The sequence below is a fragment of the Acomys russatus genome, chromosome 29 (assembly GCF_903995435.1).
Source record: "Acomys russatus chromosome 29, mAcoRus1.1, whole genome shotgun sequence".
NCBI classification, from domain to species: domain Eukaryota; kingdom Metazoa; phylum Chordata; class Mammalia; order Rodentia; family Muridae; genus Acomys; species Acomys russatus.
Window position 1 is genome coordinate 31,345,978 of NC_067165.1, and position 21,844 is coordinate 31,367,821.

Consider the following 21,844-nt stretch of genomic DNA (forward strand, 5'->3'; position numbering starts at 1 on the left):
GCCCAACTGGGCGGCGTGCGACCAAGCGTGCCTGCAGCGAGCTGGGGCTCCAAGTGCGCCCGGACGCCGGGCCGAAAAAGCCCCCCAGGAGAAGCCCATTCCCGCGGGCTCTGGCCCGCCCCCGTGGAGGGGGGTGTCCCGCGCCGCTGGACCCGCCCAGGTAACCCCATCCTTGGCCCGCCCCCGGCCCGCCCCGCCGGCCGCCCGCCCGCCTCCGCCGCCGACGCCGCATCCCGGCTCTGGGGCGGCGCTGACAGTCGGGTCCGCCGGGCAGCGGGCGCAGCAGCGGGCGGCGCGGCCGGCTGCTCGGAGGCTGAGCCCCGCCGCGCGCCCCGGCCCGGCGCCCCAGCCCGTCCGCGCGGCGCCCACCTGCCGCCCCGACGGGAGCCTTGCAGCCGCGCCCGTGGCACCATGAGCCCCCGCTCGTGCCTGCGGTCGCTGCGACTCCTCGTCTTCGCCGTGTTCTCGGCCGCCGCGAGCAACTGGCTGTAAGTCGGGCTGGAGACTGGGCGGGTGGGGCGGGCCCTAGGGCAACGGGCGCAGGGTACTCCGGGCAGGTGTCTCGGCCACCCGACCGAAGGCTTGCGCTCCCGCCACCACCACTATCTGGGCTTTCCTCTGGAGGTCCCGGGACTCCTGCTACCCGGGTCCAGCTTCCGTACCCCGAGCACTGTCAGCGCGTCTGCACTAGGTGCTCGAAGAGCGCGAGAGGGTACGAGCGCGGGGCGGTGGCCCCACAGCGGTGCGAGGCACCAACCCGCGGGCTGACAGGTCTCAGAGGAAGCCCACTGCAGGGAAGGCGTCTTCGACATAATAGCAAGTTAATCCTGAGGACTCTAAGCGCGAGCTTCTCGCGCTGCGCCGCGCCGCGCGGCGCTGCGGGCTGAGCTGGAGGCGTGCAGAGACCTGTTTCTGTTTGGGGGGCGGGAGCCAGCCGTAGAAGTCGAGGACCCAGACGCCGAGCCTCTGAGAGCCCGCAGGCTGGCTCTGTCCCTACCTTGCTGTTCCCTGAGGCAGGAAGAAACTTCTCCCAAACTTTAATAAGGGAGGCAACAGCCTCCATCCACTTACAAGGGTCAAGAAGGAAGGGGGCGGTAGCCACTGGTGACCTGAGTGTTCCTTCCTGACTAGATCTGCGCTGGGAAGGATCCCTGGGAAAGAGAGTTAAGGAGATGAGCTAGTGACTAAGAGAACAAGGAACAAGACCTTAAGCTCTTTCATCCCTCCTCAGCGACACTTTCCTATGGCCCAGGCTTAACCCTGGCCCCAACTTCTCCTGCCCAGAGCTCTGCCGCCTTCCACTGTGGGCAGCCAGTGGGGAGCCAAGCTCCAGTATTGATCTGAAAAGCATGAGGTGGGAAGGGGGGGGGGGATAGCCAACAGTGTAGCTGGGTTTCCATGGAGACAGTGGGAAAGGAAAAATTCTCTCTGCATCAAGACCAAAGAACAAATATCTCCCATGAAATTGCCCTGAGTGCCCAATGGTTGTTGCTATGAGGTCATTGTGGCCAGCCAGAGCCCTGTAGACTGGAAAGGAGTGTGTTCGTTGGGGTCAGAGCCACCCAGAGCTCGGGAGACTGAGGTGATGTGGAATTCTCCCAGCTGTTCGCAGAGCTAGCGACTCTGGGGCCCAAAGAGGCTGCAGAGGTTTTGTTTTTCCTGGAGTCTTAATTTGATTAACACTTCAGGGGCAGTGGCAGAGTGGACAGAAACCAGGGCACGGACGCTGGCCCACTCCACTCTTGCAGACTGCCCCTTTCCCTCAGTGAGGCCTGGATTGCAGACCTGAGGAAAAGGAACTGCTTTGGACTTAAAGGAGTCTGGGATTTCAGGAGCTGCCTCTTAAACAGATATAGGCTTCGAGACCAGGCGTCTGGAAAATGGGTCTGAGCATCTGGGGGGAACTGGTAGTGGGTCTGACCTGCCCAACACCAAGCACTAACAAAAAAAAAAAAAAAAAAAAAAAAAAAAAGCTGGAGAAACAAGTGGGAACTGAAGTGTATGAGCCAGGCCTGCAGCAAACACAGAGACAGCTGCCATAGAGCTCCTGGCTTTTTTTTTTTTTTTTTTTTTTTTTTTTTTTTTTTTTTGAGACAGGGTCTCTCTGTGTAGCCTTGGCTGTCCTGGACTCCCTTTGTAGACCAGGCTGGCCTCAAACTCCCAGTGATTCACCTGCCTCTGCCTCCCAAGTGCTGGGATTAAAGGTGTGCGCCACCACTGCCCGTCTGAGCTCCTAGCTCTTTAGCTCCCTTTATAGATGAGGAAACTGAGGCCCAGGGAAGGGAGCTGAGCACTGAACCCAGATGCTCTAATCTCCAGACAATAATAAGCTACTTCTTGCCTGAGGCTGTCCCAAGGTTGACCCAATACACCCAGGTAGAACTGCTACCCGCTTCCAGCCATGTCCACCACGCCTCAGCCCCAGCCAGGGAGGCAGCTCCAGCTCCAGCTCTTGAAATGCATGGGGAATTCCAGAGCTTTGAGCCTTGAGCCTGCGTTGGGGGGGGGGGGGCAGGGGGAATAGCAGAGGAGGTTAACAAACCTGTTCTCTGTAACTGTGATGGCTCCTGTTGCCATGCAGCCTGGCTCTAGTCAACATGGTGCACTCCTGTTCCACTAGGGCTTCTAGCCAGGGAGGTCTCTCAGCTCAAAGAGAGAGAAGGAAGGGGCTTCCCAGGACCCTACAAACTAGGGAGGCTCTGGAGGGGAGGAGAGCCCGGGCACACACACCCAAACTGGGATAACTGTCTTGTGCCTAAACACTTTCATCCTCAGCCAGAAACAGGACCAGCCCCCAGGAAAACAGGTCCACAGCCTAGCCTCCCAGCAACTTGGTCTGGGCACAAGAACACAGGAGAAACCACAGCCGGAATAAGCAGGACTGTATGCGCCACGGCAGAGTAGAGCTCCTGAGCCTGGAGGCTGGAGAACAATGACTTGATGTCCATTACCCACTCCACTGTGTGAATCCTCACTACACTGGAACCCATTTTACAGATGAGAAGGCCGAGGGCCAGAGGGATAACCCAGAGCTACTTAGCTAGTAAACGGCAGAGCTAATCTGACAGCTTTGGGTTGGTAGCTGCTCATTCAGGCATGGTGGTGGCTCCATGTCTTTTCAAGGGTGAGCCAAGGGCTACTTGAGATGGCTCAGTGGGTAACGAGACATGCTGCCAACCTGCCAACCTGAGATCCATCCCTAGGGCGCACCTGGTAGAAGGACAGAATGGACTCCTACAAGCTGTCTTCTGACCACCACACATGTACACACACACACACACACACACACACACACACACACAACTCAGATAAATAAATGTAAAAAGGCAGGGTGGTGGCAGTGTACACCTTTAATCCCAGCTGGATGCTGTTGAGTGGGCAGCTCCCACCCCTGAAGGCAGACTGGGGGGATATATCATCCATGCTATAAGGCCTGTATTTGGCCCTCAAGGAACTGCTCTGCCACTTAGCTAGCTAAGTCTGAGTCATGCCCCAGCACCAAGTCTGCACCAAGGGGTCAGGGACACTTGGGCTCAGATCACAGTTCTACACTACATGCTGGGTGGCCTTGAGTGGGGTATTTCCTCCCTCTGGGCTATTGGCCTCAGCAGCTTGTTCTGAACCCCAAATGGAAGAACCAGGAACCAAATGAAGACAGAAAAGTGAGGAAGGACAGGAAGCGATGCACTGAGCAGGGACCTAGGCAGAACCTCAGTGAGTGAAAAACAAGAAACCCATCCTGGACTTAAAGTCAGGCCCACAGGGTGGCTCTGAGCCAGGGTTTCTACCAAAGCTCTGCCACCCTGACGAGGAACCTTGGATTAGTGCCTCAACTCTCAGCTATAAAGTAGTGCCCATGGGTGCAGATGGTTCACTGTGGTGGTGGCGAGGGTGGGGGGGTAGAGGGTGGTGTTAGCCCATGCATGGGATATGCAAAGCACAAGGCCAGGCATGCTGGCGTGCTAATAGAGATGGGAGCCCTGGCAGCTACTAGAGGCTGGCTCCGCTGTCACCGAGCTGCAGAGCTGTCTTTGTCTGTAGGGATGATGAAAAGAATAGGTACTTGCGATGCTCCCAAGCCCCAAATAGTACCATCCACATCCTCTAGTTTTATGTACACAGGAGTCCAGGGTGTCCCTCCCAGTTCTTCAGCAGTGTCCTAGAGCCAGGAGATCCAGCCTAGCTAGTGGGCATCCTGCTGGCCCGAGGCTTCTTACAGGAAACATGCTTCAATGCCACTAGGGGAATAAAGGGAGGCGTCAAGTACCTTACTGGCTCCAAGTCCCCACAGGTGCACATCCTTGAGCCAAGCTCACACATGCCTGTTTGCCCAGTGGGGATGTATGACTCCCCAGGCTATGGGCAGAGTGAGGCATGACTCTCCAGTCCAGGCACGGGGAGAGCCAGCGCCATGGTGGAGAAACAGCCTGTCCCCCCTTGGAATGTTTCACCAGTTCCCTCCCTCCCCCTTTAAATAGTAAAGGCCCATGTCCCTGGAGCCTCTCCCAGGACTCTGGGTAGTGAGTCATAGTCACCAACACACACTAAGCACTTTACAGTTTACTCTGGGCCCCCTTCCTACCTTGATATTATGGATACTTTTTGCTAGGTCTCCTTTTGGCACTCAAGGGAATTTAGTGTGGTTTGAGGTCTCTACCCACTAGAAGCCAATAGCACACACTTCACCCTTGCCAGCTGATGACCGGTATCTACAGACATCATCAAATGTCCAAGGGGGAAAGAGGTGCAAAGCCTCCCAGGCACACCTGGTAAATGGATGGTCCCAGCATTCTGCACATACTATCCTAACTTCTTCCCTCCCCTCCCAGAGCAGAGGTGTGTGGGCTTCAGCCCCACTCAGAGGCCTAGAGGAAACACGGCCTGAGCCAAGTCCAAGTCTCACTATGTAATTGTAACCACCTGCTACTACATATGACATGGTTATGTGGCTTCTGATGCTTGGGAGGTCATGGCTGGAGCACACACACACACACACACACACACACACACACACACACACACACACCTCTGAGTGTCCTTCTTGTGCCGGGCACATACCTGCCCAGTTATGGGTACTCAGTCACCAGTGGATCAGTGAAACAGGAGCTCAGTCACTGAGGGTTGGAGGCCTGGAGTAGGAAGGTCTGTCTGTGTCCACTTTCCCCAGGCTCAGGTGACAGGAAAGCCCCATAGTGAGGTAGATCCATCGGCTGAGCCCTCACTCACTAGCTAGAGCAGAGCCTCCCAGCCAGCCTGAATCTTTCCCATCCCTCCACATGGTGGGGGGGGCGGGTACGGGGAGGCAGGACCAGGCTCTGCCTGAGGGGTTTGCTTAGGAGGCAGCCGGGACCCAGCTGTCTGCTATGGTTAGACTTTCTTCTCTCCACCCCGGATTAGCCATTGAGCAACAACTCAGCAAGTATCTGACAAGACAGTGTTCCCCAAACCTGTTGAAACTCGCCCAACTAGAGCCCTGTGGGTATGCGCCCATGCTCCGGGAAGCTGAGCCTTTGCATGGAGAGCCTCTGCCTCCTGTTCCTTCCTGGGGGAGGAAGGTTGCCTCAGGCTGAGCCGAGCAGGCAGATTGATCAGGGAGCTGCTGGCAAGGGTGACGGCATCCGCCTTCAGCCCCTCCACTCACCCCTCTGCATCCAGCTAGCCTGCAAGAGGTGCTCCTGGTTTGCTCTGCAAGCAGCTGGGAGGCGGAGCTGAGCCACGACCCACAGTTGCTTCCCAGATTTCCACAAGAGTTGCCAGGTTTTATCTCTGAGTCCCGAGCTGCAAAGTCAGTGATTCAGCCAGCCCGAGGGGAAGCTCACTCCCTGCTGTGACCCGCCAGTCTCGTGTCCCCCCCCCCCCTTCTCCGGCATCCATCCCCTCTCTGCCTCCCCCATCTTCTGGCAAAGTGGAAACCAAGCTATGTTTTCGAGGTTCTCCTCCAAGTCAGAACCCCTACAGCTCCTGGAAGAGACTTGGTCTTCACAGAGAGCAGGGGAAAGGGGAGGGAAGAAGGGAGGACACATCCTGCCCTTGTCCTAGGGAGGTTCCTCCCACCTCCAGCTCACAGGCAACCTTGGGGTGGGAGGTCAGTCTGCTCCCTACAGGGGGTTGTTGATGTGGCATAAAGGAGCCGCTGATCTGCAAGGATGCTATTCCAGGCAGCAGCCCTACAATGAGATCCTAGGAGTTTGTCCCAAAGCTAGAGATAGCAGAGCTCTCCCTCCTGAGTCATGGTACCTCACTGCCCTGGCACCCCCAGCTTTAAGAATGAATCATAGACATCACTGTGGGGGGGGGGAGGTCTCAGGGACCCCCCCCCCCCCGAGAGCTATCATACAAGGGAGCAGTGGGCTTGCACCTACTGGCATCAGTACTCTCTGTGCTGGGCTCAGAGCCCAACAGCATGTTCATAGGAAAGCTGGAACTCCAGCCCAAGTCTCTTGCCTTCTCAAAACTTGCCCCATGGTTGATGAAAGGAGAACTGGTCCATGGGAGGAGCCCAGGTTTGCCCACCTGCCTGCCAGGTATGAGTAGAGAGGTTCAGCGACAGCCCTTCCCCTGCGAGATTGGGTAAGACCACAGAGGCCCCTGGTTGCCGCCAGTCTGTGCTGGACTTCTCCTTGGGGATTTCCTCATCTCTCCTCACTCTCCATCCCTAGGCTCCCTAGGCCTAGAAGTTTCAGTGTGTCTAGTGATCTAGAAAGGAAGAGCTGGACAGGGGTCTCTGCCACCAAATAAGAGGCAAGGTGGAGTCAGAGGGCACCTTAAACTTGACATTCACCCACTCCAGGAAGACCCCTGACTCAGGGAGACAAGAAAATGTTGACCTCCTTGCACAAGGTGGCCCTATCCAGGTTCAGGTGTCAGTCTTCTTGGCCCCAAGTCAGCTACTTGCTCCTCTGGAAGATGGAAATGGGGAGCGGGAGAAGAAGCCGGACCCTCAATTAGAAGGAAGGACCTGCAGCCCTCAGGAGCAAAATGGTCACTTGGGAGATAAAAGCAGCAGAATCAGGAGTTCAAGGCCAGCCTCAGCTACATAGTGAGTTCAAGACCAGCCTGGGCTACGTAGCACTGTCTTTAGGGGGGCATGGAGGATATAGCATAGTGATAGAATGCTTGCCTAGCCATGTATGAGGCCCTAGCTTCAATCCCTACACTGAAAAAAATAAACAAAAAATAAGGGTGAGGACTGAGTTTTCCGAGACCCAGGGATAAGAGGAGTTAGCACCAGAGGAGGTCAGCATTTCTCTCCAACAAACACGGGGCCTAGGGGGGTTGACCTTGGCATTCAGAGTCCTGTCTGGCTAGAAAGAAGGCACAGCAGAGGCAGCCCAGCACACACACGCACACACACACATACACGCACACACACACACACACCGATCACCAAGAGTGTCTCCAGTGCCAGCCGTTACCCACTGCCTTGCTCTCCAGGGTTCTAGCCAGTGGTGGTACCTCCTTCTGGTGACTTGGATGGCTCCAGAGGCCACAGATACAGACAAGGCTGCACACCATAGCCATGGAAACACTCATTACCTCAGCATCCCTCACTCCTAATAGTACTCCAATGCCCCTGCTGTAGATAAAAGTCTCTGGATTGATCCATCCAAGCAAGAATCAGGCCACCTTGCACAGGACAGTGCCTGAAGATGACATTGAGTGGTCCGACCCTCCGAGCCCCCAGGGCCATATTTGGAGCCTAAGCAGCCTGCTCCCAGGCTCAGGAGCCAGAATGTCCCATTTTCGAGTCCTCTCTCTCTCTCTCTCTCTCTCTCTCTCTCTCTCTCTCTCTCTCTCTCTCTCTCTCTCTCTCATACACACACACACACACACACACACATATAGAATGACCAGCCTTGGAGCCTTACTGCCTTCTCCTAGAAAAGAGAGGTAAGGGAGGAGACACCCTACTCTGGTGGCATGGCTATGCAGAAGCATGTGACTACTGAGTGATGACACAGGTGACAGGTGCAGCAGGGGCCATCTCCTACCCTGAACAGTCTCTGAGTTCCCTTGGCACACTTGAGCTTAAACTGGACACGAGTCCCCAGCTCTTGCTCTCCATTCGGAGACATTCTCTCCTCATGACCCTTTGCCCCTGATCCTGAAAGTAACGAACAGATGAGCTAGAAGCACTCGGGGACCACTTCTCCAATGCTGAAAATGTACCTGGAGACTTTCTCCAAAGTCTACAGTTCAAATCATACCAAAGTGATCTGCCATTTGCCTGGAAGGGCACAGAGCTGAAATGAGCCCAAGGCCTGGCTCTGTGAGGGCAGAGAAGGCCCAAAGACCAACAGGCACACAGTCCCACAAGGTCCAGCTGGGTTGCAGCGGAGGGTGGGGAGGGCCACAGAGAAGGCCTACCCCCTACAGTGAAAACAACTAGCCTCCCCACTTTACAGATGAGCACACTGAGGCCAAGGCTCCAAGATATTCACTGACTTGCCTTAAGTAACACAGAGATAGGAGTCTGACCCATGTCGTTTGCACCCAAACCACACTGCCAACCCAGAGGAGGGACAAGGGTCTCCAGGGCAGGGTCACAGTGGAGGTCAGTCCAGCAGCCACTCCAGCTGGTTAAAGAAATAGTGGGCAGTTTTAATGGTTGGTTGTGTAGCGAGGGTCCTGGGGAGCTGCACATCCTTTCCTGCCCCGTGAGACTACTGCCCCAGATAGTCTGTGGCCCCTTGCTTCCACCTAGCTGTATCCACTAGCTGAAAGCCTCTCTTGCTTATACACCATTCCCTTCGGATACCCCCTCCTGCCAACTTGGCCTCCTTCCTCTCTGGTATGGAGGGCACAACTACTCCTAAGGAGTCTCTAAATGTGGCCTGAGCAGGCAGAGAGGCCAAAGGGAGGGGGCAGAGAGGCCTGGGCTGGTGTCCCAGCCCCCACCTGGACACTGTAGAGCCAGGACCAGTGCCACTGACCTGCTTGGCTCCCCACCACAGCCGCGCTTTCCCGGCCCCTCTCCTCTAGAGTCCAGGGAAGAGCCACCGAGGTGTGGATTAGCCTCTCCAATTTTGTATATTTTGTTTAAAAAAGCAAGCAAACCTGGAAAAGCTTGGGACAAGCCCAGCTAATTTTAGTTTCTAATGAAAACAGCAGGTGGTTGAGAGGATCTGATCTCCCTGGCAGGGCCAGGGCCCTCCAGCCTCCTCCTTGCAGGCTGCAGGCACGGAGGGGAGGGCCTCCTGGGAGGAGCCTGCAGGACCCACTGGGCAAGAGCTGGGCAGCGGCTGCAGCAGGGGCAGCCTGGGCTGGTGGGGTAACCTGATCGATGGCAGGGCCACAGGCTGGAGTCCTGGGTGGCCAGGGTGGCAGGTGGCAAATCGCTAGGCCTGTGCTCAACAACAGCAGGAAGAAGCCTAAACAGGGGCAGCATAACAGGCCCGGAAAAGCAGGGATGGCCAGCCTCAGACAGCCTGCCCATCAGGCCCTGGCTCTGCCTCTCCCAGAAACGGCTGTGCAGTCGATATTTGAGCCTGACCCAGCTCCCGGGTCAGTGAATGGCACACGTGTCTCTGGGGGAAAGGTTGAGCCAGCGTAGGGCACTGGGAGGGGCCCCAGAGGCCACCCCCATCCTCTCTCCTGCCTGTTCTTTCCTTATGTAGTCTGCCATGGAGGGTGAGAGGGCATCCTGACAAAGCCCCTCACCGGCAAACATTTCTGAATGCCTTCGGTGTGCTGTGCATGCCCTGTGTGAGGCCTGCAGAGACACAGCCTGAGGAGTCAGCTCTTCAGCTGCCCAGTGGGGCAAATCCCCAGCTGGAGAAGGACAGGAGAGAGTTGAGAGCCCATAGCTGCTTGAGGCTAGACAGCTACAGGACTTACAAGTCACTTCACCTCTGTGGGCCTCGGTTTGCTTTGTGCATCTGGGAAATGAGGTCAAGTACTTGCCAGGCTCCAGGACAGGCTCCAGCCACTGAGGACTGGGGTGCCAAACCTCTCCAGCCTATGCCAGCTCTGGCACCCACCAGACAAACCACTAGGGTCTCAGAAAGCATGAACAGAGATGGCCAGGGCCCCCATACATGGGAGGGGCAGCTGTTGTGTCAAGTAAAGGCAGGACTGGGTGGTGGGCAGTGACTTTGCTACAGGGAGTTTCTCGTCATCTTCCTGGATGCCGTCCCAGTGACTCACAGCTATGGCAGCCGGGCAGTGTCCCTGCCACTGTCATTTCAGCCTGTCTCCCTGTTACATTCAGAGCCCGAGGGAGGAATGCTCAGTAGTTCCTCGAATCCACCGCTCCCATTTGGTGGCGCGGGACCAGCATGCTCTCTTCTGCCAACAGGAAAACTCGAACTCTGATAGTGGGAAAGACCACAAACTCTCCCCGGCTAGCTTACTGTGTCCACGGCCAGCTCCAAACGGAAGGAGACTTGTGGGCCCCCAATGGGCCGATGGCTCAGCCAGATCTCCCTGCCTGTTCCTTATGGCTGGAGTCTTCAGCCCCTAAATGCCTCCCTTCACCAGAGGCCAGGCAGGGCCAATCCAGCCAGACGTGACTGCTTAGCTTACAGGGAGGGGTGGGGAAGAGGTGTAGATAAGTTTAGGCAAGATATTTGTCCCCAAGTCCTGGAGGGATTAGGGTTTCTACCCTTTTCTGAGAGCCCTAGCCTGAGTGGGGGCAGGAAAATATCCAATGGTAGGCTCCACTTCTTGACCCTTCAAGGAAGGACACAGTGGCTTCTGAACAGAGGCCTGGCCGACCGCCAGTAGCTGAACTCTTGGCGCCCCCTGCAGGCCAAGAGTGACTCATGGGTGTGGTTCTGCAGGAGACCCCCTCCACTTGGTGGGGCAAGAGAAGCAAGGTACCCTGGCAGAGTTGAAGCCAGGCTCTCCGTTTCCAGATGATTCCTTCTCCTGGCCCTTAATGTACCTTTCTCCTTTCCAAGAGACTCGGGTTCCTACACAGACTGGCCAGAGTTCTGCTACTCTGAGCATACCCCAGGACCTAGGGAGATGGTTCTGTCTGCAGAGTGCCTGCTATACATGCATGAGAACCTGAAAATTTGATTCCCTGGACTCGTGTCAAAAGCCAGGCCTGTTAGAGAGGCAGTGAGAGCTGAAAGGGGCCCTGGAGGACCAGGATTGAATGCCAGGGTAGGTTGGTCTGTCTGGCTCCGAGACTACCATCTCTGTTGGCCCACTGGTGCTGCCAGAGACAGCTCCTAAGATGTACCCAGCCGAGCCAAGTGTATTAGCACACCTCGACACGCTCAGTCCTCACAGCAACTCCCTGTAATAGAAGCTATGACTCCAGTATGGATAAGGAAAGTGATAGCGATAGTCAATTTACAGCTGGGGGTGGGCGTGGGTGGAAGGAGTCTTCTCCGGGAGCCAAGACCACAGGGTGGACAGGGATGTCCTAGGCTGAGCCTTCTGGGACTTGGTAGGCAATGTCACAGATACTTTTCCAAGATTATTCTCTAGGCTAGTGGCTTCCCAGCTGCACTTAGAGATATGCCCAAAGCTCAGAGCACAGTGACACTACCTGAGGTGGGGCCCAGGTACCCATGCTCTCCATCACCCCACAGATGTTCCCAATGCAGTCAGATTCAAAAACTAACCCTAAACTGGGTTCAGTGGTGCACACCTGTAATCCCAGCACTCTGGGAGGCAGGGGCAGGTGGATCTCTGTGAGTTCGAGGCCAGCCTGGTCTACAAACCCCGTCTCAAAAAAAAAAAAAAAAAAAAAAAAACACAAAACAAAACAAACAAACAATAACACCTAACCCTAATCTGACCCACTAGCTTGACCAGCAAAATCTGAATGCTACCTGCACATCTCTAAAAGTAGAGAGACCCAGCCTTGTTCACCCAGCATGCTCTGTTTGAGCAAACCCAGTTCCTGGCTGTTTCTGCCCAAATGTCAATCTCTAAGTCACACAAAATCTAGCAAAGGTTATGAAATAAAACAAAACCAAGCTCTGTCTCCCACTGGTGCTCAGGCTGGGTGTGTGACTTGGTAGGTCATTTGACTAGCATGTGCAAGGCTCCGGGTGTGATGTTGCCTGCCTGTAATCCCAGCATTGGGGAGGTAGAGGCAGGAAGATCAGATGTTCAGATTTATCCTTGCCCATGCAGTGAGTTCATACATGGAGTACATGAGACCTTGTCTCAAAAAAAGGAAAGAAAAAAAAAGTAGGAAAAGTAAAAGGGTTGCTAGGTCCTTAGGAACACCCAAGATCAACCTCTAACCTTACAGGGATGTGCACACAAGTCCGTGCATGTGCGTGCATGCATAAAGCACACACACACACACACACACATGCACACACATACACATGAACACATACACACACACAATCAATGTTGAAAACCAGGGGCTTGCTGAGATGATTAAGTTTAAATAATATAAAGTACTTCATCCATGTCTAACTAAGTTCCATAAAACTTAGCTCTTATCGCGATGGTAAAACTTTCCCATTTAAGACTTTCTGTGTGCTTTCCAATTTGGTCGTTCCCTCGTTAGGTAAAGAGGACAAGTTCCTGCCCTTTGCTTCAGACTCATGTCAGGCTTCACATACTGACCCCTAGTCTGAGAGCTGGGGGAGGCATACTGGTCCCCAAGCCAGGTGAAGAGGCAGCACCCTGGACCCTGGATGTGGGAAGAAAAAAGCAGGTATCAGGGGAACTGAGCATCACAGCAAACCCCTGTCCCCAGGTACCTGGCCAAGCTGTCCTCAGTGGGCAGCATCTCCGAAGAGGAGACGTGCGAGAAGCTCAAAGGCCTGATCCAGAGACAGGTGCAGATGTGCAAGCGGAACCTAGAAGTGATGGACTCAGTGCGCCGAGGCGCCCAGCTGGCCATCGAGGAGTGCCAATACCAGTTCCGGAATCGACGGTGGAACTGCTCCACACTGGACTCCTTGCCTGTCTTTGGGAAGGTGGTGACACAAGGTAAGGGAGCGGGGAAGCTTCCTGGGGGCATGGGCTGTCTGTGTGCAGCCCCAGGTGTCTGGGGAATGACACTTCTAGGGTCAGGCACATCTAAGATGGTTCAAGGGCAGAAGCAGAACAGGGCCTGAGCGAGGGGAATAAAGAACGAGACTGAGGGTACTAGGTAGAGGACCCAGGAGAACAATGATCACAAAGCACTCTTTCAGGTTTTTGTTTGTTTTGTTTTTGTTTTTTGAGGCAGGGTTTCTCTGTGTAGCCTTGGCTGTCCTGGACTCACTTTGTAGACCAGGGTGGCCTTGAACTCACAAAGATCTGCCTCTGCCTGACTCTGCCTCCCCACACCCAGCTCACAGAGCACTCTTGGTCCAAGAGTAGGAGCTGGAATGGTCCTTATTTTCCAGAGAAGAGACAGGACTGACCAGCCCCAGGCTCCTCAAAGGATGAGCACAAGCAGCCTCTGCTCATTTTTGCATCCGGCCGTGGGTAGGGGAACCCATTTGTGGACTTAGGCATGTGACAGCCCTACAGAACACCTCTAGTGTGGCTAGCTTCTGTCCTCTAGGGCTCACAGTCCATCAGGGACCAGACAGTCCACCACAGCACAACGGAAGCGCTCACAGGCCTGCAGCACTGATCACGGGCCAGGCACTGTCTTAAATACTGTAAGGAACACTACACTAGACTCACCAGCCCTTTGGGTCAGGCTTCCACGTAACAAGTGCAGAATTGGAGGCACAAAGCAGTTAAGTCATTTGCCCAGGGTCACAGAATTAGTGAGTGGCAGGATCTGAGCATGGGCCAGGCAGGGTCTGTACTGTCACTACCAGTAAACACAGGAGCAACAGGACAGGAAATTGAAGGTCTCGCCTGGCCAATACTGGGTGCTCTGGAAAGGTTTTCCCAAGGAGGTGAGGCCCCAGCTGAGACTCGTAATACGAAAGGGCATTAAGCCAGTGCAGGCGAGCCAGGGGCCAGAAGAGGTTCTGTGAAACTGGAAGGTTCCTTGAAGCACTGAAGTCAAGCCCCTGCCCTCCAGGGGATGCTGAAAGCCAGATGCGTTTCTACCTCGAGCTTGAAGCTGACACATCTGAGGCACCAAGTTGACAGGGTTCTTTGACTAGCTCAAGCTGCAGGCGGGTTGCCTGGGCCAACCTTTGTCTTGGCACCTGTGGGCCTAGACATCCTCGGCTGCTGGGCTTGTGGCGGACCATTTGGATGCTGTTGGAAACCAACTGTCATTGAAATTTGGAAGCCATTCTCCTGGGAGCTGGCAGGGGCTGGCAGACATGAGCACACTTGGCATTGCTGAACTGGGCTGTTCTGAGAAAGAGACAGCTACCCAGTGAGCAGTCCAGTAGGGAAGTCTTTGCTGGTGCTCAGGGTCCTGAGCTATACTGGTGAGACCCCAGAGCCTTCCTATAGATACTGCTCTCAGGAAGTCCCTCTCACACAGGGGGAATTCAACCTTCCTCTAAAGCCATGGTTCTCAACCTTCCTAACACAAATGTTAAATACTGTTTCTCATATTGTGGTGATCCCCAAAGATAGAATTATTTTGTTGCTACTTTATAACTGGAATTTTGCTACCGTTAGGACTCATAATATAAATATCTGATACGCAGGACATCTGAGACCCATTTAAAAGGGTCATTCAACCCCAAAGGGGTCATGGCCCACAGGTTGAGAACCACTGCTCTGGGGCGGTGAGGAACTGGTAGATAAGCCAATTCTGCTTGTCATGCCCCTGTCTATGCCTTTGAACATGCTGTGTCCTCCTCCCCCAAAACACCCACCCCTTCTCCACCAGCTAAGTGGCCTCCACCCAGCCCAACCCTCTGGGATCTCTGCCTCTTGTGTGTCTTCCTTGAAGATCTTGTCTTACTCTTTAACACAGGCAGGCTGGCTTTGAGCTTGTTATGTGGCCCAGGCTGGCCTGAAACTTGGCAATCTCTCTGCCTCTGTCTCCCAAGTGCTGAGGTGACTTACAGGCTCTATATTCTTTACAGGGATTTTTTTTTTTTTTTTGGTTTTTTTGTTTTGTTTTGTTTTGTTTTGTTTTGTTTGGTGTTTTGGTTGAGACAGGGTTTCTCTGTGTAGCCTTGGCTGTCCTGGACTTGCTTTGTAGACCAGGCTGGCCTCGAACTCACAGCAATCCACCTCTGCCTCCTGAGTGCTGGGATTAAAGGCGTACGCCACCACTGCCTGCCTACAGGGGGTATATTTTGTATTTTTGTTGTTTTCATATAATTTCATACTTATATTTTTTAAAGTTGCAGGGTGTGATTACTAGATACTCATTATTAGGTCATTGGACACTTCAATATAGCTGGCTTACAACTGTGTATCTACATGCACATGGTTGTATGGAAGCCATGCGTGCTCACACTGCCTCTTCATACCTCCACACTCAAGTGTGAGACAACTCCGTGCCCACCCTCCCCTCACCATCACTGAATCCCCAGGCAACAGTGATGGATCAAGTCAGTACCTGTCTCCTGGCACGCCTCCAAACCTGACACGGAGGACGTCAGTGTCAGCTAGCAATGGATTGAGATCAGGACAAGGAAAGGAAAGCATGGTCAGTGACTGCCAGGGGCCTCAGGACCCTGTTGGAATAGTGTTTACCTTTCTTACTTGTGGACAGGAACCAAAGAAGAGACTAGCCCTGTCAGCAAGTTCTGGGGGACATAAGAACCCAGCCAGGCCAAGTGGAAGCTGTTCTGGACTAAAGTCCCAGTGGCCTGGTCAAGCATCCTGTCCCTTTAGAGCTAAATCAAGACACCTAAAGACCAGGCTAGTCACAATAGACAGACACTAGTCATGTCTGGGGGATCCATCTGAGCTCATCCCACAGACACACCATTTTGGTTTGGTTGTTGTTATTTGGTGGGTGGGGGGAGGCGTTTTGAGACAGGGTTTCTCTGTGTAGCCCTGGCTGTCCTGGACTCACTTTGTAGACCAGGCTGGCCTTGAACTCACAGCTATCCACCTGCCTCTGCCTCCTGAGCACTTGGGATTACAGCCATGTGCCACCACACCTGGCTAATTGTATTTGGTTTTCTTTGCTAGTAAAATTCCTCTTAGAGCCAGGTGTGGTGGTGCACGCCTTTAATCCCAGAGTTCGGGAGGCAGAAGCAGGCAGATCACTGTGAGTTCAAGGCCAGCCTGGTCTACAAAGCTACTCTAGGACGGCCAAGGCTACACAGAGAAACCCTGTCTCAAAAAAAAAACAAAAAAACAGAAAACAAAAAACCCAAAAACCCTCTTAGAACACTCATTTGATCAGTCTCGACCGAATGAGAAAGGGCTCATCACTTCGAGCACAGGCATGGCTCTGGAGGCCCATGAGTTGAAAGACAGCAGAGACAGGCAAACCTGGGGCAGGCAACTTCACTTCTCTGGGTCCTTACTTGTCTCACACATAACTCTCAGGGCTGTTGTTGACATTCTGTTACTTCTGCAGTAAGTACTTCATACAGACCCTGACCTGAGAGCAAGCTTGCCTCACAGGGGGCTATCTATCATTTTTAGCAGGGACTACCAATCTGGCAGCTCTCAGGAAGGGGACTCAGCAGGTCCCACTCTGCATACATGATTTACCTGGTTAGGACGGTGACCTCAAGCATCCGAAGAGACAGAAAAGATCTCCCTTTGGGTCCAGACTGTAGCCAGTGAAGAAAGGAGTGCCATTCATTGGCCTAGCCTATTCTATCTAGCCCAGACCATCCTCACAGCAGCTCTGAGTTTATGTCATTCCCAAGTCACAGCTGAGCAGCCTGAGGGAGCCAAGCGTAGCGATGACCCAGATCCTGGCCCTGCCAGCTATGAGAACTTGGGCAAGGTCCGTGCCCTCTCCATAACTCAGTGTCCTTCCTAGAAAGTGGGGACAAACCCAGGGCCCACCTGCTGAGATCCTGGAGAGTACATAAGGCAGCAATGGAGCTCTGCCCACTCCCTGGCCTCCACCGGGACACCCACCTGGTGCCCAAAGGTCACCACACCCAGGGCCTCCCCGCCAACCCAGCTCAACCTCAGCCAGTTCTTCCTCAGTTCCAGCTCCTTTCTGCTGAACTGGCTTCCCTCCCACCATCTGGAGAGATGTCACCATGACATGCTCCTAGGCCTTGAGTCAGGCAATCTCCACTCCAGTCCTCATTCTGCCATTTGCTGCTGAAGAGCCCAGACAAGCCTTAGGTTTTCAAGAGAGCAACCTCAGATTGTGTGAGTCCTTAGGGGGTCAGCACATGGAAAGACCCCTGCATAGAGCGGTTCTCAGAATTAACTGCTATCGGACCTATAGAATCACTTTGAACCACCAATCCCAGGAAGCTTTTAGCCCCTCAGAAAAGATGGCACTGAGGCAAGCCTAAGGAACATGTAGGACTCAGGCCTATGTAGAACAAGACTTGGAGAACTCGGGGGTGGAGTGGGGGGGCGGGAACCAGCAGAAGGAAGTTGTGGGTGTGGAAAGGATAGTTGGCAGGGTGAAAAGGGAAGAAAGCTGCCAGGTAGGCACTTGAGAGTTCTGCCTTCCTCTGGCCCAGGACACAGGGGAAGATGCTTCCTGCCTACAACTACAGCTTGACCAGGGTGAAATACCTGCCCCCTCCCCAGAACACCCCACCACAGCACCCCCAGACCCTTCTGCCACTAAACAACATCTGAGGAAATTCAGCCCTGTTGGGTCCTGCAGAGACCAAGTCTCCGGTCTGGGTACCTAAGAAGCCACAGGGGCCATACTACTGAAGCCAAATGGCTGAAACCCAGGGTCAGTAAGAAAAGGCTGAGTTCAAATTCCCGCTACTCCACATCCTAGCTGAGTAACCCTGGACAAGCTGCCTGACTTTCCCGTGAAAAGTAAGAGCAAGCATCTATTGCTCTCACACTGTGAAGGCACCTTGGCTAATGTACTAAGTGCCCAGACAACACAGTAAGCTCTCTGTGAGCTATAGATTTGCTTAATAAGGTCTCGGGGAGCCTCTTCCTTCAGTCACTCAGAACATGAAGATATTAGGGTGACCTCAAACAGATGTTTAGAGAAGGAGGCAGTGGTCTCCTGAGCAACCCCACAGGGAGACTGGTGCCACCCAAGAACCACTGGCACTAGGGGGTGGAAGTGAAGGAGATCCAGGGTTGGGCAAGGGCAGCATGAGCAACTAAAGCAAAGGGTCCTCCCAGGGCAGAGGGCTGAGGCCGCCCACCAGTCCCATCAGCCCTATCTCCTGGGACTTCCCTTCCCCCTTGGTCTTTGGGGCAAAGATTTGTGCTGGTTCAGGCCTGGAAATACCAGAAATACCAGAAACTGAAGTTGTCTCTCTTTGGGCGGCCACAGCATAAAACCAACCAACATGAGCCTGCTATTAACCTCAATTAGCTTGGAGAAGATTCCATCCCAGAATGTCAAGGCTCCCTTGCTCCAGCCAAGCCCCTCAATGCAGGCCCAAAATGGCCAAGCAGAGAGTGGGCAGTGGAAAGGATGGTGGGTGGTACTCCCTGCTTAAGAACTGTACCAAGAACAGGGTGTCCTGAGTGCTGGGGGCTAAGCTCCCTCCTACTCTAGCGCCCAGGCTGGGCTGCCTCTGTCCACAGACCGGCACAGTGGAGGTGACTGTTCTCATCTGACCATGGTGACTGCTCCCCAGGGCAGCTGGGAGCACAGGCCTGGGTGTCACAGAAATAATTGCCAACCACGGGTCCAAAGCCTGCCCCCACCACTCTTGTGGACACAGACCCTGCATCAGGAGACAGAAGGACAGTCACAGCACACAGAGGCCCTCACAGGGTCTCGGATAGGAGCAAGGCCCGCTGTCTGGTCACACACCCAGCCAGCATGCACACTATGCTCACACACTGGCCCAGCTCACCCCCAGAAAGCAACTCCACAACAGCTACACCCCCCAGGCACAGTTCCTAGGAGGATAAAAACATCCATTCAGGCAGGGAAGGAGGGCTGTCACCAAAATAGAATTGCTGAGCAGCCATGGGCAGGAGATGCAACCACTGCAGAGAGGCGGGCAGACCTGTGCTACAAACCCCTGCTTCTATCACCTCCAGACCGTGGGAGTGGGACAGAAAAATTCCCCTCCAAAAACCTGCTGGTTACTCTCTGAACACTTGACCCGGGTGGCAGATCAAGCTGTCAAGGGGGAGCGGGTTTGCATGCAAGCCCCAGGGTAAGCAGGAGGGGCTCAGTGGTAGGAGCTGCCAATGCTCTAGTTTGTTCTTCAAGGCTTAAGGAAGCAGGAGACATTGTGAGCTGCAGGGCAACATGGGGGAATGTAAACCCCAGTGACTAGTTCAACAAAGGGGCGGAGCTGGAGTGGCTGTGTAGCTATGCCCGTTCACAGTGCTGTAGTCATCTCACTTCCCCCAGACTGTCACAAAATTACAGGACTCTCCCTTGCCTTCTAGAGTCAGTAAGAACAGCGTTCTTCAGGAGCTGAGCGATCAGGCCCTGAAGCCAGGCTGTCTGCTGGCTCAGCCACGTGCAGTATGACAAGCTGCCAAGCCTCCATAAAATGGAGGTGACCATAGCTCTTGCCTTACCAGGCTGTTGGGAGGATGCAATGGTCCTCATACATAAAGGAGGTTCAGCTACTAGTGTGACCAGACCAAGGACCTACTGTGCGCTTGGCATGCAGCCTTTCCACCTGCCTTGGTGCCCAGCACTCTGGCAGCACCCATATACCTCTCCCTTTCAGCAAAGAAAGTGGAGATGTGGTGCCCTAGGACATAGTCTTTCCTCCCTCTGCCTCCCACAGGGACTCGGGAGGCGGCCTTTGTATACGCCATCTCTTCAGCAGGTGTGGCCTTTGCAGTGACAAGGGCATGCAGCAGTGGAGAGCTGGAGAAGTGTGGCTGTGACCGGACAGTGCACGGGGTCAGCCCACAAGGTAAGCACAGATGGTCAAAGGGGAGGCCAGAGGCCCAGTCCCAGCCCCAACTTACCCCAGCACTCTCTGCCCTCTGTACCCCAGGCTTCCAGTGGTCAGGATGTTCAGACAACATCGCCTATGGCGTAGCCTTCTCACAGTCCTTTGTGGATGTACGGGAGAGAAGCAAGGGTGCCTCCTCCAGCCGGGCACTCATGAATCTTCACAACAACGAGGCTGGCAGGAAGGTAGAGTGGCACTAACCCCATTGGCACTGGGGTAGGACTGCATGGGCAGAGTCCTGAAAACAGCACCACAGCTACTCTGGAAAGGCTCATCTTCTCACCAGGGACCTCTGTAGGCCAGGGGTTGGTAGTGAGGGGAGGGGGGCAGGTGTTATACAGCGGTGGAAGTGGTCTTGTCCATACATTATCTGTGAGGATCTGAGCCTCTGACAAGCAGAGAAGCTGAGATCTAAACCCTCCTGTCCACCACACACCACGTGCTTACCTGTGACACCATCTACCTTCCTGATGGCTGTATTTCCAAAGTCTCTGTCTGTAGAGACTCAGCACAACACCGTGTTCCCCATTAGGTCACCAGCCAGTCACTCATATGCTTGCCTTTCGCTGTGTCCCTCCAGCAACTCCAAGTGCCCCAAGTACCTCATTGGTCTGTCCCCAATATTGCTTGCCAGCTCAGCACAGCATCCAGTAGATGTTTATAAAAAGGAGGCCAACAGTGAACCCTTTGATTCTCCATCAGTCCTCCTGTCCACCTGTGGATCCCCAGGGTCCCTCCCCAACCTCCACTGTCCCTGATCAACCTTCTCGCATCCTCCCCTACAGGCCATCTTGACACACATGCGGGTGGAGTGCAAGTGCCACGGGGTGTCAGGCTCCTGCGAGGTAAAGACATGCTGGCGAGCTGTACCACCCTTCCGCCAAGTTGGCCACGCACTAAAGGAGAAGTTTGACGGTGCCACAGAGGTGGAGCCACGTCGTGTGGGCTCCTCCCGGGCACTGGTGCCACGAAATGCACAGTTCAAGCCACATACGGATGAGGACCTGGTATACCTGGAGCCCAGTCCAGACTTCTGTGAGCAGGACATACGCAGTGGTGTGCTAGGCACAAGAGGCCGCACATGCAACAAGACGTCCAAAGCCATTGATGGCTGCGAGCTGCTGTGCTGTGGCCGCGGTTTCCACACAGCGCAGGTGGAGCTAGCCGAGCGCTGTGGCTGCAGGTTCCACTGGTGCTGTTTCGTCAAGTGCCGGCAGTGCCAGCGCCTCGTGGAGATGCACACATGCCGGTGACTGCCCATGTGTGCCCAGCACCACCTGCGTGGCCCACGAAAGGCCAATAACTTAAACAGTCTCCCACCACCTACCCCAAGAGATACTGGTTGTATTTTTTGTTTTGGTTTGGTTTTTGGGTCCTCAAGTTTATTTATTGCCAAAAATAGGCAGGCAACCCCAAGGGCACCAACCAGGGCCTCCCCAAGTCTGAGCCTTTGTGTATGGCTGCCACTGACCAAAGGGACTTTGTTTATGCCTCTGGCTGGCCACATTGACCACTGCTGACTACTCAGCTGTTGTTGGTGTCCATTTTTCTACATATAGACTAAAAAGTGGGTAATAAGGAGTGACTGTGGACCCTACCATGCAGGGAAACAGATGGCCCTATGGCAGGTTCCATCTTGCTGGAATAGATATGACCTGCAATAAAGGAGCTTGCACCTCTACACCCCACACATACACAGGGACTGCTAGTAACCCTAGCTCTTAAAGTCCCTAGGAAGGGAATGGACAGATATCAGGTCAAAGCCTTCACATGAGCAGCTAGATGCCAGGCAAGCACACAGGTGAGGACGGAACAAGAATGCCCACCCTAGGCCTGCCTGCCTCAGTCTCCTCCTTGACAGGGGAAACTGTTCCTACTCCTAGACTCTCCTAGGCAGAGTCAGGCTGTCATGCTGGGTCAGATCCTAGCGTGGGCCTAGCAAGTCACACCCCTATGTGAGTCACTCTCAGTCTTGTCCTCTGTGAAGCTGAGAATGGAAA

General features: G+C 54.3%; 1 protein-coding gene across 1 annotated transcript; it reads left to right on the forward strand.

Moving 5' to 3' along the window:
* The first annotated feature begins 352 nt into the window (after positions 1–352).
* On the forward strand, positions 353–21,604 carry Wnt4 (Wnt family member 4). The gene is made up of 5 exons (XM_051171223.1): positions 353–488; positions 12,674–12,909; positions 19,671–19,802; positions 19,887–20,029; positions 20,630–21,604. Exons 1-5 carry the CDS (start codon positions 412–414, stop codon positions 21,095–21,097), a joined length of 1,056 nt encoding a protein of 351 aa, XP_051027180.1. The 5' UTR covers positions 353–411; the 3' UTR covers positions 21,098–21,604.
* Positions 21,605–21,844: the final 240 nt, after the last annotated feature.